Source organism: Narcine bancroftii, chromosome 4, assembly GCF_036971445.1.
Source record: "Narcine bancroftii isolate sNarBan1 chromosome 4, sNarBan1.hap1, whole genome shotgun sequence".
Taxonomy (NCBI): domain Eukaryota; kingdom Metazoa; phylum Chordata; class Chondrichthyes; order Torpediniformes; family Narcinidae; genus Narcine; species Narcine bancroftii.
This window is the reverse complement of record NC_091472.1, coordinates 102,674,773-102,690,708: the sequence shown is the minus strand read 5'-3', so window position 1 is coordinate 102,690,708 and position 15,936 is coordinate 102,674,773. Positions and strand designations below refer to the sequence as shown.

Here is a 15,936-nt window from a genome sequence, read left to right as displayed (position 1 = left end):
CGGTGATTCCGGGTAACCCTGACCTCTGGACTGGACCAACATTTCGAATAGAGGGGATGGGAGGAGCGATCACCCTGGTGAAGGAAATAAAAGTCCGTGCCACGGTGGGTGATGGCCCTTCCCCTATCTGGTTACATGCCCTGGTGGCTGCCACTGACGAGTGTATCCTGGGTATTAATATGTTAGCCGGTACGGCCCTTAATACTAGCCAAGGGGGATTTGCATTTGGAATTTGGACTAATACAAAAAGACTAGTGGTGGGTCGGGCTAAGTGGGATCCTGTGATGGTGCCTCCCCCCCCACCCGAAACCAGTATGCATTCCACAATATAGCCTCCCTGGGGGGGGGGGGGAGGGGGGGGGGGCAGGAAGAGATTACTGCCACCATCGATGCTTTGCAAGAAGAAGGGGTAGTGAGGCCCGCAACATTGCCCTTTAATAGCCCTGTTTGGCCGGTCCAGAAGCCGGATGGCTCCTGGAGAATGACAGTTGACTATCGTTTTTTGAACAAACATGCCCCACCACTTGCTTCGGCAGTTCCGGACATTGTTACCCTTATTGAAAACATTGCTACTGGGAACTCAGGAACATGGTATGCTGTCATTGATCTCGCCAATGCCTTTTTCAGTATTCTTATAGACGAGGTCTCACAGGATCAGTTCGCCTTTACCTGGAAGGGGCGCCAGTATTCCTTCACCTGCCTATGTACACTCTCCCACTATTTGCCACAGCCTAATTGCCCGTGATTTGGAGATGGTGCCAGTATCGCCTTCCCTCTCAATTCACCATTATATTGATGATGTGATGATCCAAGGGACCACGGAAGAGATGGTACAGGAGGGTAGGGAGAGTGTCCAAAATACCCTGATGCAAAGAGGGTGGTCCATTAACCCCGCCAAGGTACAGGGCCCGTCCCAGACAGTTATCTTCCTTGGAATTCAGTGGCATGCTGGAGAACAGGTGGTTCCCGATAAAGTTTGCAATAAGATCGCAGTCTTGGCCACTCCTACTAACAAAAGAGAGACCCAGTGTTTCCTGGGGTTATTGGGATACTGGCAATGCCATATTCCACACTTGGCATTGCTTTTACATCCTCTATATAAGGTTACCCGAAAGAAAACAGACTTTGTATGGGGTGACGATCAGGAAAGGGCGTTCCAGTCCACCAAGCAGGCTATTCTTCAGGCTCTGCCCATTGCTCCCCGCATCCCAGATACCCCCTACGAACTACAGGTCTCCGTTACTGATGATGTGGCATCCTGGAGCCTCTGGCAGAAACAAGAGGGCCGCAGAGTCCCGCTGGGATTCTGGTCACGTACCATGCCCGAGGCTGCCACGCGTTATTCTGCTTTTGAACAACAGTTACTAGCCTGTTACTGGGCCCTGCTGGAGACTGAAAGAATGACAGGCGATGCAGATATTCAATTGCGACCTGCACTTCCAATAATGAACTGGGTCGTGACTAATGACACTAATCTAAAGATCGGGCGGGCTCAGCAGTCTTCTATTGTTAAATGGAAGTGGTATATTCGGAGTCGTGGAACCAGAGGGCCTGAAGGGGTGGGCCACATACACAAACAGGTGGCTGATCTTCCGTCTCGTCATGAGGACGTTGAACCCACCTTGCTCCCTCCCCTACCCCCTTCACCAGTTCAGTGGGGTAAACCACATGATTCGCTCACTCCAGCAGAACAAGAGGATGCCTGGTTTACTGATGGTAGCAGCCGGTGGGTGCAAGGAAAGCAGAAGTGGAAGGCAGTGGCTTACCATCCAAGGTCAGGAACTCACTTATTGGAGGAGGGGATGGTGGCTCCAGTCAGTATGCCGAGTAGAAGGCGGTCACTTTACCACTAGACCCCCATGATCACCCTCTTCACTTGTTTACTGATTCCTGGGCTGTGGCTAATGGACTAGTGGTATGGATGCCTGATTGGCAAAAGAACAACTGGCTAATACATGACCACCCAGTATGGGGCAAACAGTTGTGGCAGCTGTTGTGGGATGCTTCCCATCATCGTGAGATAACTATATATCACGTTGATGCCCATACCAATGCGATGACGAACATGGCACAACATAATGTAGTAGCAGATCAGCTTGCCACTATCAGCCGCGCCGATACTGCCCCCCTGGCTCGATGGGCACACGAACAGAGCGGCCATTTGGGGGAGAAGGGATCAGCTATGTGGGCCCGTACACATGCCTTACCCATCCATCAGGACGATGTCCGCATGGACGTGTGTACATGCCCAGCATGCCAGCTTGTGAAATCCTGCACCATTCCACCTGGTCCACATAGCCGAATAAGACGGGGAGCTCACTCAGCTGCAGTCTGGCAAATTGATTACATAGGCCCCATGCCAGACTGTATGGGTAAACGTTACGTCCTAGTAATGGTTGACACCTTTTCGGGCCTGGTTTTTGCTTTTCCCACCAAGACGGCTGTCCAAGGACTACACCATTTAATTTCTCGTTATGATGTACCAGAAGAAATTCAGTCTGATAATGGCTCGCACTTCTCCGGGAAGGCAATCTGGGCAACTGACAACAGTATCTAATGGGTCCCCCATATTCCTTATTACCCACAGGCTGCCAGGTTAGTTGAACGAATGAATGGCTTACTGAAGGAACAAATTCGTTTGTTAACACCACTGGGGACCCTGAAGGGTGGTGGCATGTGCTGCAGCAGGCAGTCGACAATTTGAATCATCTCCCTTTGAAGGGAGGTACACCTTTCCACCGACTTCTTCACGTTTCTGAACTACAGCCTATTCCAGAGGTAAAACAGTCATTTCCCCCCATTCCCGAGCCAGAGAATGCCGGACAAAAGGTATGGGTGGCACCATCAGGTAGTGGCCCTCCTGTAAATGGGGAAATAGTGACAACTGCCCAGGGTAACACTCGGTGGGTAGTTATTGAGAGACAGGATGATTTAGTTTGTTTAAATACTGAACGCTTACGGCATCGTGAGTGACATATGTCAGGCTTCTCTGTTCCAGGTCCTCCGTCTTGCACTCCTGCTGATCTGGCTTAACCGCTGCTTTGATGCCAGCAATTGGATTTGTAATGTCGAGGACGTTCCGAGGGAGTTACCCTTGGGGGACACGGCCCAATGTATCCACTAATATATCTGATATTGTTAACCATGTTTCAAAATCTGTTCGTGATCTTCAGTGTCTGGGTATTGTGGCCCACAAGGATAGTTTGAGCCTTGATTGGAATCCTTTTTCATGGTCAGCTGGTACATTTAGGGGATTGGGCCACAATATTCTCCGTTGTTTGCTCGCATTATTGTTTTCTTTCTTTCTTTGGCTTGGCTTCGCGGACGAAGATTTATGGAGGGGGTAAAAAGTCCACGTCAGCTGCAGGCTCGTTTGTGGCTGACAAGTCCGATGCGGGACAGGCAGACACGATTGCAGCGGTTGCAAGGGAAAATTGGTTGGTTGGGGTTGGGTGTTGGGTTTTTCCTCCTTTGCCTTTTATCAGTGAGGTGGGCTCTGCGGTCTTCTTCAAAGGAGGTTGCTGCCCGCCAAACTGTGAGGCGCCAAGATGCACGGTTTGAGGCGTTATCAGCCCACTGGCGGTGGTCAATGTGGTGTTTATTTTTGTGCTTATTATAGTTTTAGTTTCTCTTTTTCGCTCCTTCTGTACTCAAATGCTTGTTAGGTCTCGTAAGTGACAGGCTGCAACCAAGGGGTGGAATGTAATGGAGGGTTTAGACCAGCTGATGCAAGAAGGGATGCAGTTGCATCAGAAGACATAATCTAAATTCCACCATGGGGCCCAGGAATGCAGTTGAATAGGAAGACATAATCTAATTTACACTATGGGGCCCAGGGATGCATATGAATCAGTAGACATTATCCAACTTCCACCATGAGGCCCAGAGATGCATGTGCCTTTTGTTGGTCGCAGACTGTCAGGAGACCTTGAAGATAATTAAACCATTTGTTCAAAGAGATAAGATCTGAAGTAAACAACTTTTGGGTAATATAAGCCATGGTCCCACTGCTGAAGTTTGAAACTCTCCAAGAGGTGGCAACATCTCTCAGTAAGAAGAAGTCCAGCTAACGTCCCGGTTGAGGGAGTTGGAGAAGCTGTTACCGGTGCCCTGACAACCTACTACAAGTGTGCAGTTGTTGCCTCGCTTCGGCAGTTGGGACAAGTCCAGGCGTTGATAGGTATAATTGGGAAGGGCTTGCATATTGTAGTGTGAACTCAGCTTTAGATTTAGTAATAAAGACTTGTATAAACTGAACTGCTCTCAGTATTTTCTTTCGGTAGCTCAAACACTGTGACCAATCTAAAACGAACAAAATGAGAGGTATAAGTTTACCCAAGACAGAGGAATGCTGCAAAAATCTTGGAGAGGTTCCCGTAGATGCCCTTTGTCTTGATACTACACTCAGCTAAATACTGCCTTGTTGTCAGAGGTCCGTCACTCTTAGCTATCTCTTAAATTATCTTTGACCAGTTCTGAACAATTTCATTGATGAATATTTTAATATGGACCCATCCAGTATATATTGATGAATGAAGCATAAACACTGATGGTATTTTGACCATGTGTATCAGTATTAATGATTATAAAACCCAGTCATCACTTTAAAATGGAAAAGTGTAATTGTACAGCACAATGTTATCATCAACTTGTTCATGATTAGAAAGTTATCACTGTCCTGTTAATTAATGAGCTGACAAATTGGATATGCAATAAAAACAAAATGCTGGAGAAACTCAGCAGGTTAAATAAGAGTCCTTGTATAGCAAAGATAAAGATACATAACTGATATGTTGGGCTTGAGCCCTTTTCAATGAATGGAAAAATGTCAGCAGGTATCTGAACAAAATGGTGGGGAGGGAAGAAGCACAGTCCCAAAGGCAGGAGGTAATAGGTGGAGAAGGGAGAGAGGGAGGGCAAAGCAGCGAGCGGGGGAGGAGGGATGGCTGGGTGAATAGAGAGGAAAGGGGATGGAGGGCTGATTGAAAGAAGACAGGGAAATGGAAGGGAGGGAGAATGGAGAGTAGTTTAGCAGAAACCAGAAAAGTCTATGTTTATGCCATCAGGCTGGAGAGGGCCAAGACAGAAGATCAGGTGCTGTTCCCCCGATTTGTGGATGGTCTTGGAGGGATAGTACATGAGGCCATGGTCAGACATGTGATTATGGGAGCGGGACGCAGAACTGAAATAATTGTGTACTGGGAGGTCCCTGTCACTGAGGTGGACAGAGTCAAGGTGCTCAGTGAAGCGATCTCCCAGTCTGCCACCGGATGCAGTAAATCACTCTCGCAGATGCACAAGTGAAGAGTTGCTTCACTTGAAAGGCCTGTTTGGGACTCTGGACTGTGGTGAAGGAGGAAGAGTGGGCGCAAGTATGGCATCTCCTGTGGCCACAGGGGAAGGAGGTGGGGGGGGTGGAAATTGGTAGGGAGGGATGAGTGCATGAAGGAGTCACAGAAGGCAGAGGGGTGAGGAGAGGGGATGTGTCTAGTAGTGGGATCCTGTGGTAAGTGCTTGAAATTCCAGAGGATAATGTGTGGAGAGGCTGGTGGGATGATGCGGAAGGACAAGGGGAATTCTGTGTTTGTTATGTCTGCAGGCAGATGAGCAGGAGATGTGGATGAGGGCCGAGTTGATAGTGATGGAGGAGAAGTCACATAAGATAACGGAGTGGTGAAGATGGGATGGTTGATGTTTCAGTGGCAATTGGAAATAAAAAGATGCAGAGTGGCCATGTCTGACATGCACCCAATTGTGCACTCTGAAGGAAGATGCAGTGCCAGGACCTTGACACAAACCTCGTTTGAATTGTGCACAGCATCAGGGTCGAGGTGGATTTCCGTTTGCTAAACTTTGCAGCTGGTCCATTTCTAAAGGGATACATTTGTAAGAACTTTGTAGCAGGACTAAAAATAACCATATAAATCCCTGGGCAGAGAGGCAGAATAGATTCTGAAGAAAATCAGTAGAGAAAGAAGGCAATTTCATTTCTCCTGCATCTTTTGCAACACCAGTGTGAGAGATGGGAAAATTGACCTAAAATTATGAACATGGAAGAAACTAAAGTTCATCAGTAAAATGGCTGAAACCAGTTCAAACAGGATAAGTTTGGGGCTTAGGATGCAGGAAAGCAGAGTCAGCACGATTAACATAAGAATCTTCTATCCTTTGTGACAAGACCATAGGACTAAGATAAGGAATGGTAAGGTACAATAGAATGTAGGAAGTTGAGGTAGTCTGGATCAGATAAGGGTCTCCTAGCCCTGGACAGAAGTACCAAGTCATACATTTCTAATTAGCTAACCATACACAGATTTATACATATGAAATTAGCCAACCCTAGATAGAATGAGTCAACTCTGCATATCAAGAGACTGTAGCCCAGAGAATCAGGAAGGTGTGAATAAGGACAATGACATGATGGGGCACCCACAGGATACCCCCTGGTCCTTCAAGTGTACTGAAACTGCACTTAGGCAGGAAGAATTACCTATGCCAAACCCATCCAGGGGGCAGAAGAATGTAAGGGGGAGGGCATTCTGATACTGAAATTGACTGTATAAAAGTTGGGTGAGCCCCAGTATGTGTGTGTATTCCCAGGGTAAGGGGAAGCACCCAACTTTGCATTGTTGTAGTAATAAATGTTCTTTGTTCTCAATTTTTGTCTCGAGCAATTTCTTTAAAGGTACTTTAATTCCTAACACCAGGAATTCACGGAGTACTGAGCAGCAAGAATATTTTTTGAAGTGTGAAATAAAAACAGAAAAAACTCAGTATGTCATCCAGCATTTGATGAAAGATAAACAGTTCTGACAACACAGTACTGGGCCTGAAAAGCTATTTATTTATCACCTCTCTCTCCCTCTCTACAGAATTATTGAGTGTGGCCAATATTTTCTGCTTTTGTTTCACATTTTTCACATCTGCATTTTCTTATTTGCATTTACTTTTGAAGTGTAGCCACCAGTGTCGTGCAGGGAATGAGGGAGACAGCACCCTTCTACCAGCAGAAATGTGGTAATCTATTTCAGCAAAGTTAACAGAGCAGTCAGGTCATGAGGGAGAGTAGAGGAGAACAAGAACTGCAGATGAACAAAGAGTAGCTGGAGGGTCTCAGTGGATCAGACAACATCCATGGAAGGAAAAAGTCAGTCAAATTTTCAGAATGGGAGGTCCAGCTCTCATTGTTTGCACTGGGGAAAATATCCCCTTTTTTAAAAAATAAGTTATGTGACAGGATCTGAGGCTCTAAATGATCTTGGTTTAACCTTGTACTCTGAAAGGTGGTGTCATTGATACGGGATAGCACTGACTCAATATAAATTGTCTTCAAAGATGCTTGGGGAGATGAGTGCATCAGAAAGTAATTAATTACTCGGTGCTACCCTTACCATTCTCATGAAATCCACTCTCTTCAAAGCAGCCTGAATCCCAGGGAGAGTGTCTCTGTGGGTCTGAGCTAGCATGCTTCATAGAATAATGAGGCAAAGCCTCCTTGGAGGCACATTCAGCCATGAGATCCTTGTCACTGTTACCTGTATAAAGAAAGCATCAAAGGACAATTAACATTGACAGCACAGCCACTTAAAGGTCCCATGGTGAAGGTCTATAAACTAATGCCTGCCACCAGGGAAAACTGAGAGACTGGGCCCTGAGTGGCCTATCAGACATTTCACTGGTACATTGTTTCAGGAGAAAACATTGATGCATTGTAATGGAATGTATGAATTGTTAGTGAAAATGAATATATTGAAAGGTTATTTACACAATATTGGCTTTGGCTTTGGCTTGGCTTCGCGGACGAAGATTTATGGAGGGGGTAAAAGTCCACGTCAGCTGCAGGCTCGTTTGTGGCTGACAAGTCCGATGCGGGACAGGCAGACACGGTTGCAGCGGCTGCAGGGGAAAATTGGTTGGTTGGGGTTGGGTGTTGGGTTTTTCCTCCTTTGCCTTTTGTCAGTGAGGTGGGCTCTGCGGTCTTCTTCAAAGGAGGTTGCTGCCCGCCAAACTGTGAGGCGCCACGATGCACGGTTTGAGGCGATATCAGCCCACTGGCGGCGGTCAATGTGGCAGGCACCAAGAGATTTCTTTAGGCAGTCCTTGTACCTTTTCTTTGGTGCACCTCTGTCACGGTGGCCAGTGGAGAGCTCGCCATATAACACGATCTTGGGAAGGCGATGGTCCTCCATTCTGGAGACGTGACCCACCCAGCGCAGTATATATTACACAATATATATCATAAATAAAGTACATTTTGGGGAAAAATTTTGAGAACAATTAATGTCAAACAAAAAAAATGTAAAAATTACTGAAAATCAGGATTGAATTGAATCTGCTGAAAATACTTTGAAGTTCAGACAGTATCTGAATAAAAGTTAATAGTGTCGGAGTTGATGACCTTTTGCCAGAACTGCACGTGTCCTGGTCAAAGGTCATTGTTTAACATTGACAATATCTTTCTCACCACAGAGCAGATGCTGCATATTTTGTTTGGTGCTCCAGCATTTCCTACTGAAGTACTGTAATTCTTCTGTATACAGTGAGCTTCATTTAGTTCAGATCAGTGGAAATGCTTCGCGTTTTTATTGGTACCAGTGGATTGAATGAGGTCTGGCTTGTTCATTAATTGGATAAATGATTTGATCAGTTATTCCCTTGATCAATTCCTTCTTTGCTTATGGTTATTATGCAAACTACGTGAGGAAAGCGATACAGAAGGATCAGAGCCAGCACCACCAGGGGCAGTAAGAATGCTGAACGACCATAGGAACTGCTCACACTAACTATCTGAGACTCTCACATTCATGACAAAATATTGATTTATTTGTATTGATCAAAGGTTCCCAATCAATGGCGGTACTGAGCGGAGTGATGGGGTTAGAGGTAATACTGAATGGGGGGGGGGTAGTGGTGGCAGCGATGAAAGGGGGGGTTAGTAGCAGTGGTGAGCAGGGTGGCGGTGCTGAATGGGGTGGGGGTGGTTAATGGTGGAGCTGAGTTGGGTGGGGGGGGTTGTGGTGGCACTGAGATGGGGTGGTGGTGAGCGGGAGGTTAGTGGTGGCGCTGAGAGGGGGGTAGTGGCAGCACTGAGAAAGGGGGTAGTGGATGTGCTGAGCAGGGGGGCTAGTGGCAGTGGTGCTGAGTGGGAAGTGGTAGCAGCACTGAGCGGAGAGGGTTGTGGCGATGCTGAGCAGAGGGGGTTAGTGTTGGGCTGAGCAGAGGGTGGTGGTGTTGAGCAGGGAGAGTAGTAACGCCAGTATAACATGGCAGCGACCAAGATCAGCTCTCGTGAGAATGACTTGTCACTCTTTATTTTGCTCATTACTGCCACCCTGAATCTGGCCAGAAAATTACTGCACTGGCTTCCTTATTAAACTTTGCAGCAGACTAAATAATAACAAGATGGAAGGTTCTACCCCTTTTCCCTCACTGTCCCTTTGGATCATTCCACTGCCCGGGGTGGGGGGGGGGGGGGGGGGGAGGTGGGAATCACTGGTATAGATGAATACTTGACTTGCATTTGTACATCGAGTCCACGCTGCTGAAGATCCAGCTGCGCTGGGTGGGTCACGTCTCCAGAATGGAGGACCATCGCCTTCCCAAGATCGTGTTATATGGCGAGCTCTCCACTGGCCACCGTGACAGAGGTGCACCAAAGAAAAGGTACAAGGACTGCCTAAAGAAATCTCTTGGTGCCTGCCACATTGACCACCGCCAGTGGGCTGATATCGCCTCAAACCGTGCATCTTGGCGCCTCACAGTTTGGCGGGCAGCAACCTCCTTTGAAGAAGACCGCAGAGCCCACCTCACTGACAAAAGGCAAAGGAGGAAAAACCCAACACCCAACCCCAACCAACCAATTTTACCCTGTAACCGCTGCAACCATGTCTGCCTGTCCCGCATCGGACTTGTCAGCCACAAACGAGCCTGCAGCTGACGTGGACATTTACCCCCTCCATAAATCTTCGTCCGCGAAGCCAAGCCAAAGAAGAAGTCTGATTGTGTTTTGCACTGAGGCCTGGGGAAGGCTGTCTCATTGGGCTGTACTTATACAATCAGGTGATAATACACTTGACTTGATAATTGAATGTGCAAGGACCAGGATGTAATATGACAAGTGTGTCTGGGCTTATGTTGTTGGCCTCAAATTATACTGAAGGGTTAATTCAAAAATGTATGACTTTTAAACTTGAAGATCTTTTAGTTCAGTTCAGTGTACTGCTGGAGGCAGTTATGGGCAGTTGCAATTCCTTGAGGGAAATCCTGGGCACTTCACATCCCCTGTAGTGACTAAATGTGCAGTAAAAACTTCAATTGTATGTGCTCAATTCAGAAATGTTAAGTTTGAGGAAATTCTGGTCAGACTGTGACATGAGCTGAATTGTACCTTCCTGGTAGTGAGTTGTTGCATCAATTGCTTGGGAGAGTCAGTGCAACAGTGACCACGTTGGCATTTCAGAAAGGATGAGATGATACATAAAGCAACAAGAGCGGATGGGATGTGGGATAAGGGCTGTCACATGGGATTGGGAATATGCACTGAATGGCCAACACTTCAAACTGGAAGCCTCACATTTTCCTGATATGGAAAGATTTTGTCACTGGGTCAAAATCCTCAAACTCCCTCCTAATATAACATCCCCACAGTGCAAGGTGGCAGCTCTCCAACTAGGGATAGGCAATTAAATGCTGGTTCAACCTGTGAAGCCACATCCTTCGAATGAATATATGTAGAATGTAGAACAAAACAGGAACAGATACTTCATCCCACAAAGTCTGTGCCCAGATTAAATAAAATACTCGCTACCTGTTCATGAATCATATTCCTCTACTCCCTGCATATTCACATGCCTGTCTCGAAACATCTGAAACATCACTGCCACCACTACTCCAGACAGCCCATTCTGTGTCAAAAGAACTTGTACCACACATCTTTAAACATCACCCCTTACCTGAAACACGTCCTCCAGTATGTGACATTTGTATCATGGGAGAACAATTCTAACCGCTTGCCGTCAATGGCCCTCATCATTTTATAAATTTCTATCAGGTCTCTCTCTAAAGGAAAATGAACCTGAAGGGAAAATAGGGATCTGGGGCAACCAGACCTAGGTGCTCAATGCAGTGCACAAACGTGCAGGTCATGCAACATCCATTAGGAGTAAAAGACAGTCAATGTTTCGGGCCTGAGCACTTCTTTCTGACTTTCTGACCTCCTCCAGCACTTTTGTGCACTGCACTGGACCCCAGAATCTGCAGATGCTCTTGTTTTCCACAGGAGCACAGTGCTGACCAGCATCTCCTCAATGCAGTAAAATTTAACAATGACACTTGGAACTGAATATTTCAACAAGCACCAAAACATGCAGAGAATTCTTTCTTTTCATTATATTAAATGTACAGACAAAACTCAAGAAATGACCCTTTGCTTGCTCAGACTATATTCCTGCAAGGTAAGATGTGCTCTTACTGTCATAGTCATGCAGGAGTTCAACAGCCATCAGCAGCCTGGACCTTTGTTCCGATTCGAGGATGTTCAGCTCGTCCAGGTCCTCCTCTTGCAGCAGCTTAAATGTATCCAGGTCCTCGTAGCCGTTCAGCAACAGAGTTGGCATGTGTTGCTGTAAACAGAAAAACACAAGAGTGTGACAGGGAGGAGAAAATGTCAAATGGGACCTCAGGTCTGAGGCACTTCTTGTGGGTCTGAACCTGGTGCCATTGGGCAAACAGAAGAGGTTCGACTGCATCCCCTTCCAGGTGGAGGGTTGGAAAAACCAGGGGGGGGAAAAAAAAAGTGATTTTAACGAATGAAAGCAAAATTCTTGGAAGGAAAATAGTGAATGATTAACTTGCCAGAATTATATGAAGAAATACAGATGGAATAATAATGAGTCAGGAAGAAAGGGTGTAGAGGAGATTCACAAGGCATTGGCTGGCTTGTATTGATGAGGTTGGTATCATTTTTCCCTGGAGTGAAGGAAGGAGGCAGATCTTGTGGAGGTTTTGGTCAATTTTGAGGGGCCTTGACATGGTAGATAGTCCATCTTTTCACCTGTGAAGAAATGTTTAAAACTAAAGGGCAAAGGGTTAAGAGGGAATCTGTGGTACAAGAGGATGATGTATATATGGAATGAGCTGCCTGAGGTGCTGGTAGAGGCAATTTTGTTTCAAAAACATTTGGACTGGTACATGGATAAGAAATGGTTAGTTAGGACAAGGGTAACCAAACTTTTTCGGTTGTGGGCCACATACAGAAAAATATAAGGAGCCACGAGCCAATCAATATTAAGCCCAGCAGTTTTCAACAACTGACAGTTCCTTTAACAGGCCATTTAAAGCCTGTACAGAGTCCACGGCAGTCAGACTGGGCAGTTGGACCCTGCAGGGGAGTGCTGGGGTTTGGACCAGCAGCAGTGCTGCCATTACAGCAGCTCCAGCTGTGGTGACTTTTTTTCTCCCCAATGAGCCACTTAAAAATAGGCAATGGGCCACAATTGGCCTGGGGACAGTGTTTGGCCATCCCTGGGATAGAGGGTTATGAGCCAAACACAGGAATGTAGGATTATCTTAGAATCGGCATCTTGGTGGGCATAGACATTGGGCCAAAGGGTCTGTTTCCATGCTGTATAACTCCATGAATTTAATTTATGGAAATTAATGATAATCTTTAATAAAATGTGCATATGTGCTCAGATGAGTAACTGCAGTACAACTTTCCTTAGCCAGTCATTACAGGTCGAATGACTTGCTTGCACAGTTCTGTAGGCTTCTAGGGAATTGGTAAGACCCAATGAGGCATAGGTGGGGCAAAAGACCTTTCAGTGATTTGTTCAAGAGGTTTTACCCTCCTTTTGTCAAAAAGATATTTAATAAGGATCCACATAAATTCTTATGGAACAACACATCATTTACAATCCCTAAAAAGAGTCCTGACTTGAAACAATGACTAACTATTTCTCTCTGTGGATTCTGACTGCCTGCCAAGTCCCTCCAGCAGCTCATTGTTTGCATCTTTTATAGCGGTAGTTCTCAACCATTTTATTTCCACTCACATACCACTTTAAGTATTCCCTATATCATCGGTGCTCTGTGATTAGTAAGGGATTGCTTAAGGTGGAATGTGAGTGGAAAGCAAAAGTTTGAAAAGCAAATTGTATCTCATTAACTCGTTATGTGCACAGTTTCATAACTCCAAAGGAAATGGGCCAATTACAATTTTTCTCAAGCAAAATATTTCAGTAACAATTGGGTCTGGAGCAGTGATTCTCAGCCTTCCTTTCACTCATGTACCACTTTAAGCAATCCCTTACTAATCACAGAGCACCGATGGCATAGGGATTACTTAAAGTGGTATGTGAGTGGAAATAAAAAGGTTGAGAACCAATGTTTTATTGTTTTCAAAATTTGACAAAATGCTGTAAGAATTACACAAAACACCTGACACATAACACTAATAGGTTAAGTGAATTGCAGAAGTCTGGCAGATGGAATCAAATATAGGGAAATACCATATTATCTAGTAATAAGAGAAAATGTTGCCTAACTTGAAGACGACAGAATGCTGTTGGACAGAGGAATCTGACTATCCTCATTTCTAACACTCTGGGAGCAATTATGTAGGCAGATGGAATTTTGAGCTCGATGATATTGACTGCACAAATCGTAATGTTTTCCAGCAAATTTACAGGGTATGGTGAAGCCACCCTGAGGTTATGCAGATTTTCAGTCTTCTGATTTAATAGAGGATGCAACTTCATTGGATCTCAGTTAGAGAATGAATCCTGGGATAAAGGGGCTGCCTTGGTTGGAAAAATTAAGTTTGCTAGACTCAAAGTTGCTCGAGTTTTCAAAAAATGAGAAGTAATCCTATTGAAACATATCAGGTTCTCAGGGGGTTTGGCAGATTGGATGCTGAGAGAATGTTTCCCCTGGTGTGGGAATCTGGAACTATGGGGCACATTAACAAAGAGAGTGAAATTTCTTCTCTCAGAAGTTTATGAATCTGTGAATTTTCCACCACAGAATCTTATGGAGGCTGAGTCGCTGAATCGCTAAAACAGAAAAGCAGCCAACATGTGAAAAGACTCAAGCCGTCCCTGTCACACTCTCTTCACATTCCTCCCATCAGGAAAAAGATTCACGCATTCACAAAAATTCACCAACAGATTAAAGGACAGTTTCTTCCCTGTCCTTATCAGACACTTGAGAACAATATTGCCTTTGCTCTTTTCTATCTTGTCTCTCCCTGCAACTTTGCACCCTGTACTGTATTTCTAACTTTTGTACTATGTACAGGCTGACCAGCTGGGCTGCTCACAAGAAAGTTCTTACTCTCCCTTGGAACATGGAGGGAATTGGACCCAAGTCCAAATCCCAGGTCAGCATCGAGAGTGAAAGCTGGAACAAACCTAAGAAGCCATGTGACCTAGTCCAGCTCCTGTTAATTGTTTTTGCTTGGCTTCTTGCTCCCATAGAAACTCCAGCAACTCATTTCAATCTGCAGTGTTTTAGTATGTTGAGCATTCAGGGACCAGGGATTCCCACCGTGTGACAAAGAGATTGTGCTTTAACAAGGAGGCTTCAAGAACAGCTTATCTCCCTTCTTCTGGAAACCTGTAATGATGGACATACAGAACAGTTCTGGTCAGGTTGCCAGGAATGTGGAGGATGTTACATGCCCAATGAGCACATTGAGAGCCTCACTGCTGAATATGTTGCCCTGAAGTGGATGTACTCATCTGTCAATGGGTTGAAGGATGCTGTGGAGTCGTTGGATAATCAAAGGCTCTGAAACGCACAAAAGGGGAGGGATCACTGCTGCCTGGTTTATCAGGAGCTGCTTGCTACACTGAGGTTTGGATCTTCAAATTGTTGTTCCCTCAGAAGGTCTGAAGGCAATGACAGATTTCATCAATGCCTGGCTTTATCAGTTACCTCCTGGTGCTTTCACATTGTGAAGATTCATCAACAACAGACCAATGGCAGAGGACCTGTGATGATTTCAGGGAATGCGTCAATGCAGATGAGATGTGTGCACAAAAATGTCATCATTAGGCCTTGTCAAGCAGCCATGTAAAATGGGGTTAACCAGGGAATTTGTCCGGTTAGCACTCCAGTTATGCGGCAGGTAGAAAGGGTCTGGCCCGGTCAACCCTGTCAGAACCCAACCCTACCTCAGAGGTCGTCAGGGAACCCAGTTAAACTTACCTAGGTCTTGTCCACAGGCGATTCGAACAGGAAAATGACCAACCTGATTATTTTGGTGATGTCAGCATCTGAACATCCAGCAGTACTTCCAGTGAGTGCGTGATGCATCACTGTGGGGATGGGGGCCCCTTTAAATTGCCAGATTGGTGATTTAATGGGTCCATCCTCCTGCAATTTGAAAGGTGCTTCCAGCACTTTTGCCCCGGTAATCGTACCTAGGTCTCAGGAGGGCTACCCAGGTTCTGCAATTTAAAATGGACTACTAAGTTGTGGTGTGCAGATACAGTTTGTAATGACCTTGCTTCTAGATTGCAGGCAATAGTTGAATGGTCTCCCATTAGATAACTTTACTGAGCAATCAAACACAATGCTTTGGTCTGGAGTCACATGCAGACCAGACTGCGCAAGACTGGAAATTTCTTCCCTCAAAAGGACATTATAAATCAGAAAGCTTTTGATGACAATCTGAGAATTTAATGGCCACCATTTCTGGCATTACAATTTCTTAATTTCAGATTACTGACTGAAATTTCCTAACCAACACTGTGGAATTAAAACCTGTATCTCTGGGAATTATTAGTCCAGGTACTGGATTATAACCTAGTAATTTAACCATTATACTCATGCAACTGATATTGTGTAACAAAATGTTTGATGAATTATAATAGCCTAATCAGGAAACCTGAAGCCATGGTAGGTACATGAATAATGCACAGATCAAGGAACGGA

At 45.5% G+C, this 15,936-nt stretch overlaps 1 protein-coding gene across 3 annotated transcripts in view; it reads right to left on the bottom strand.

Moving 5' to 3' along the window:
- The window catches only part of sash1a (SAM and SH3 domain containing 1a), a 202,604-nt gene that overhangs the window by 8,152 nt on the left and 178,516 nt on the right, over positions 1–15,936 (bottom strand). For all 3 annotated transcript variants that reach the window (XM_069932254.1, XM_069932256.1, XM_069932255.1), the window contains exons 15-16: positions 11,471–11,621; positions 7,392–7,535 (exon numbers count right to left, since the gene is read on the bottom strand). In XM_069932254.1, the coding sequence (XP_069788355.1) occupies positions 7,392–7,535; positions 11,471–11,621 (295 nt within the window). The remainder of the gene's footprint in view (positions 1–7,391; positions 7,536–11,470; positions 11,622–15,936) is intronic.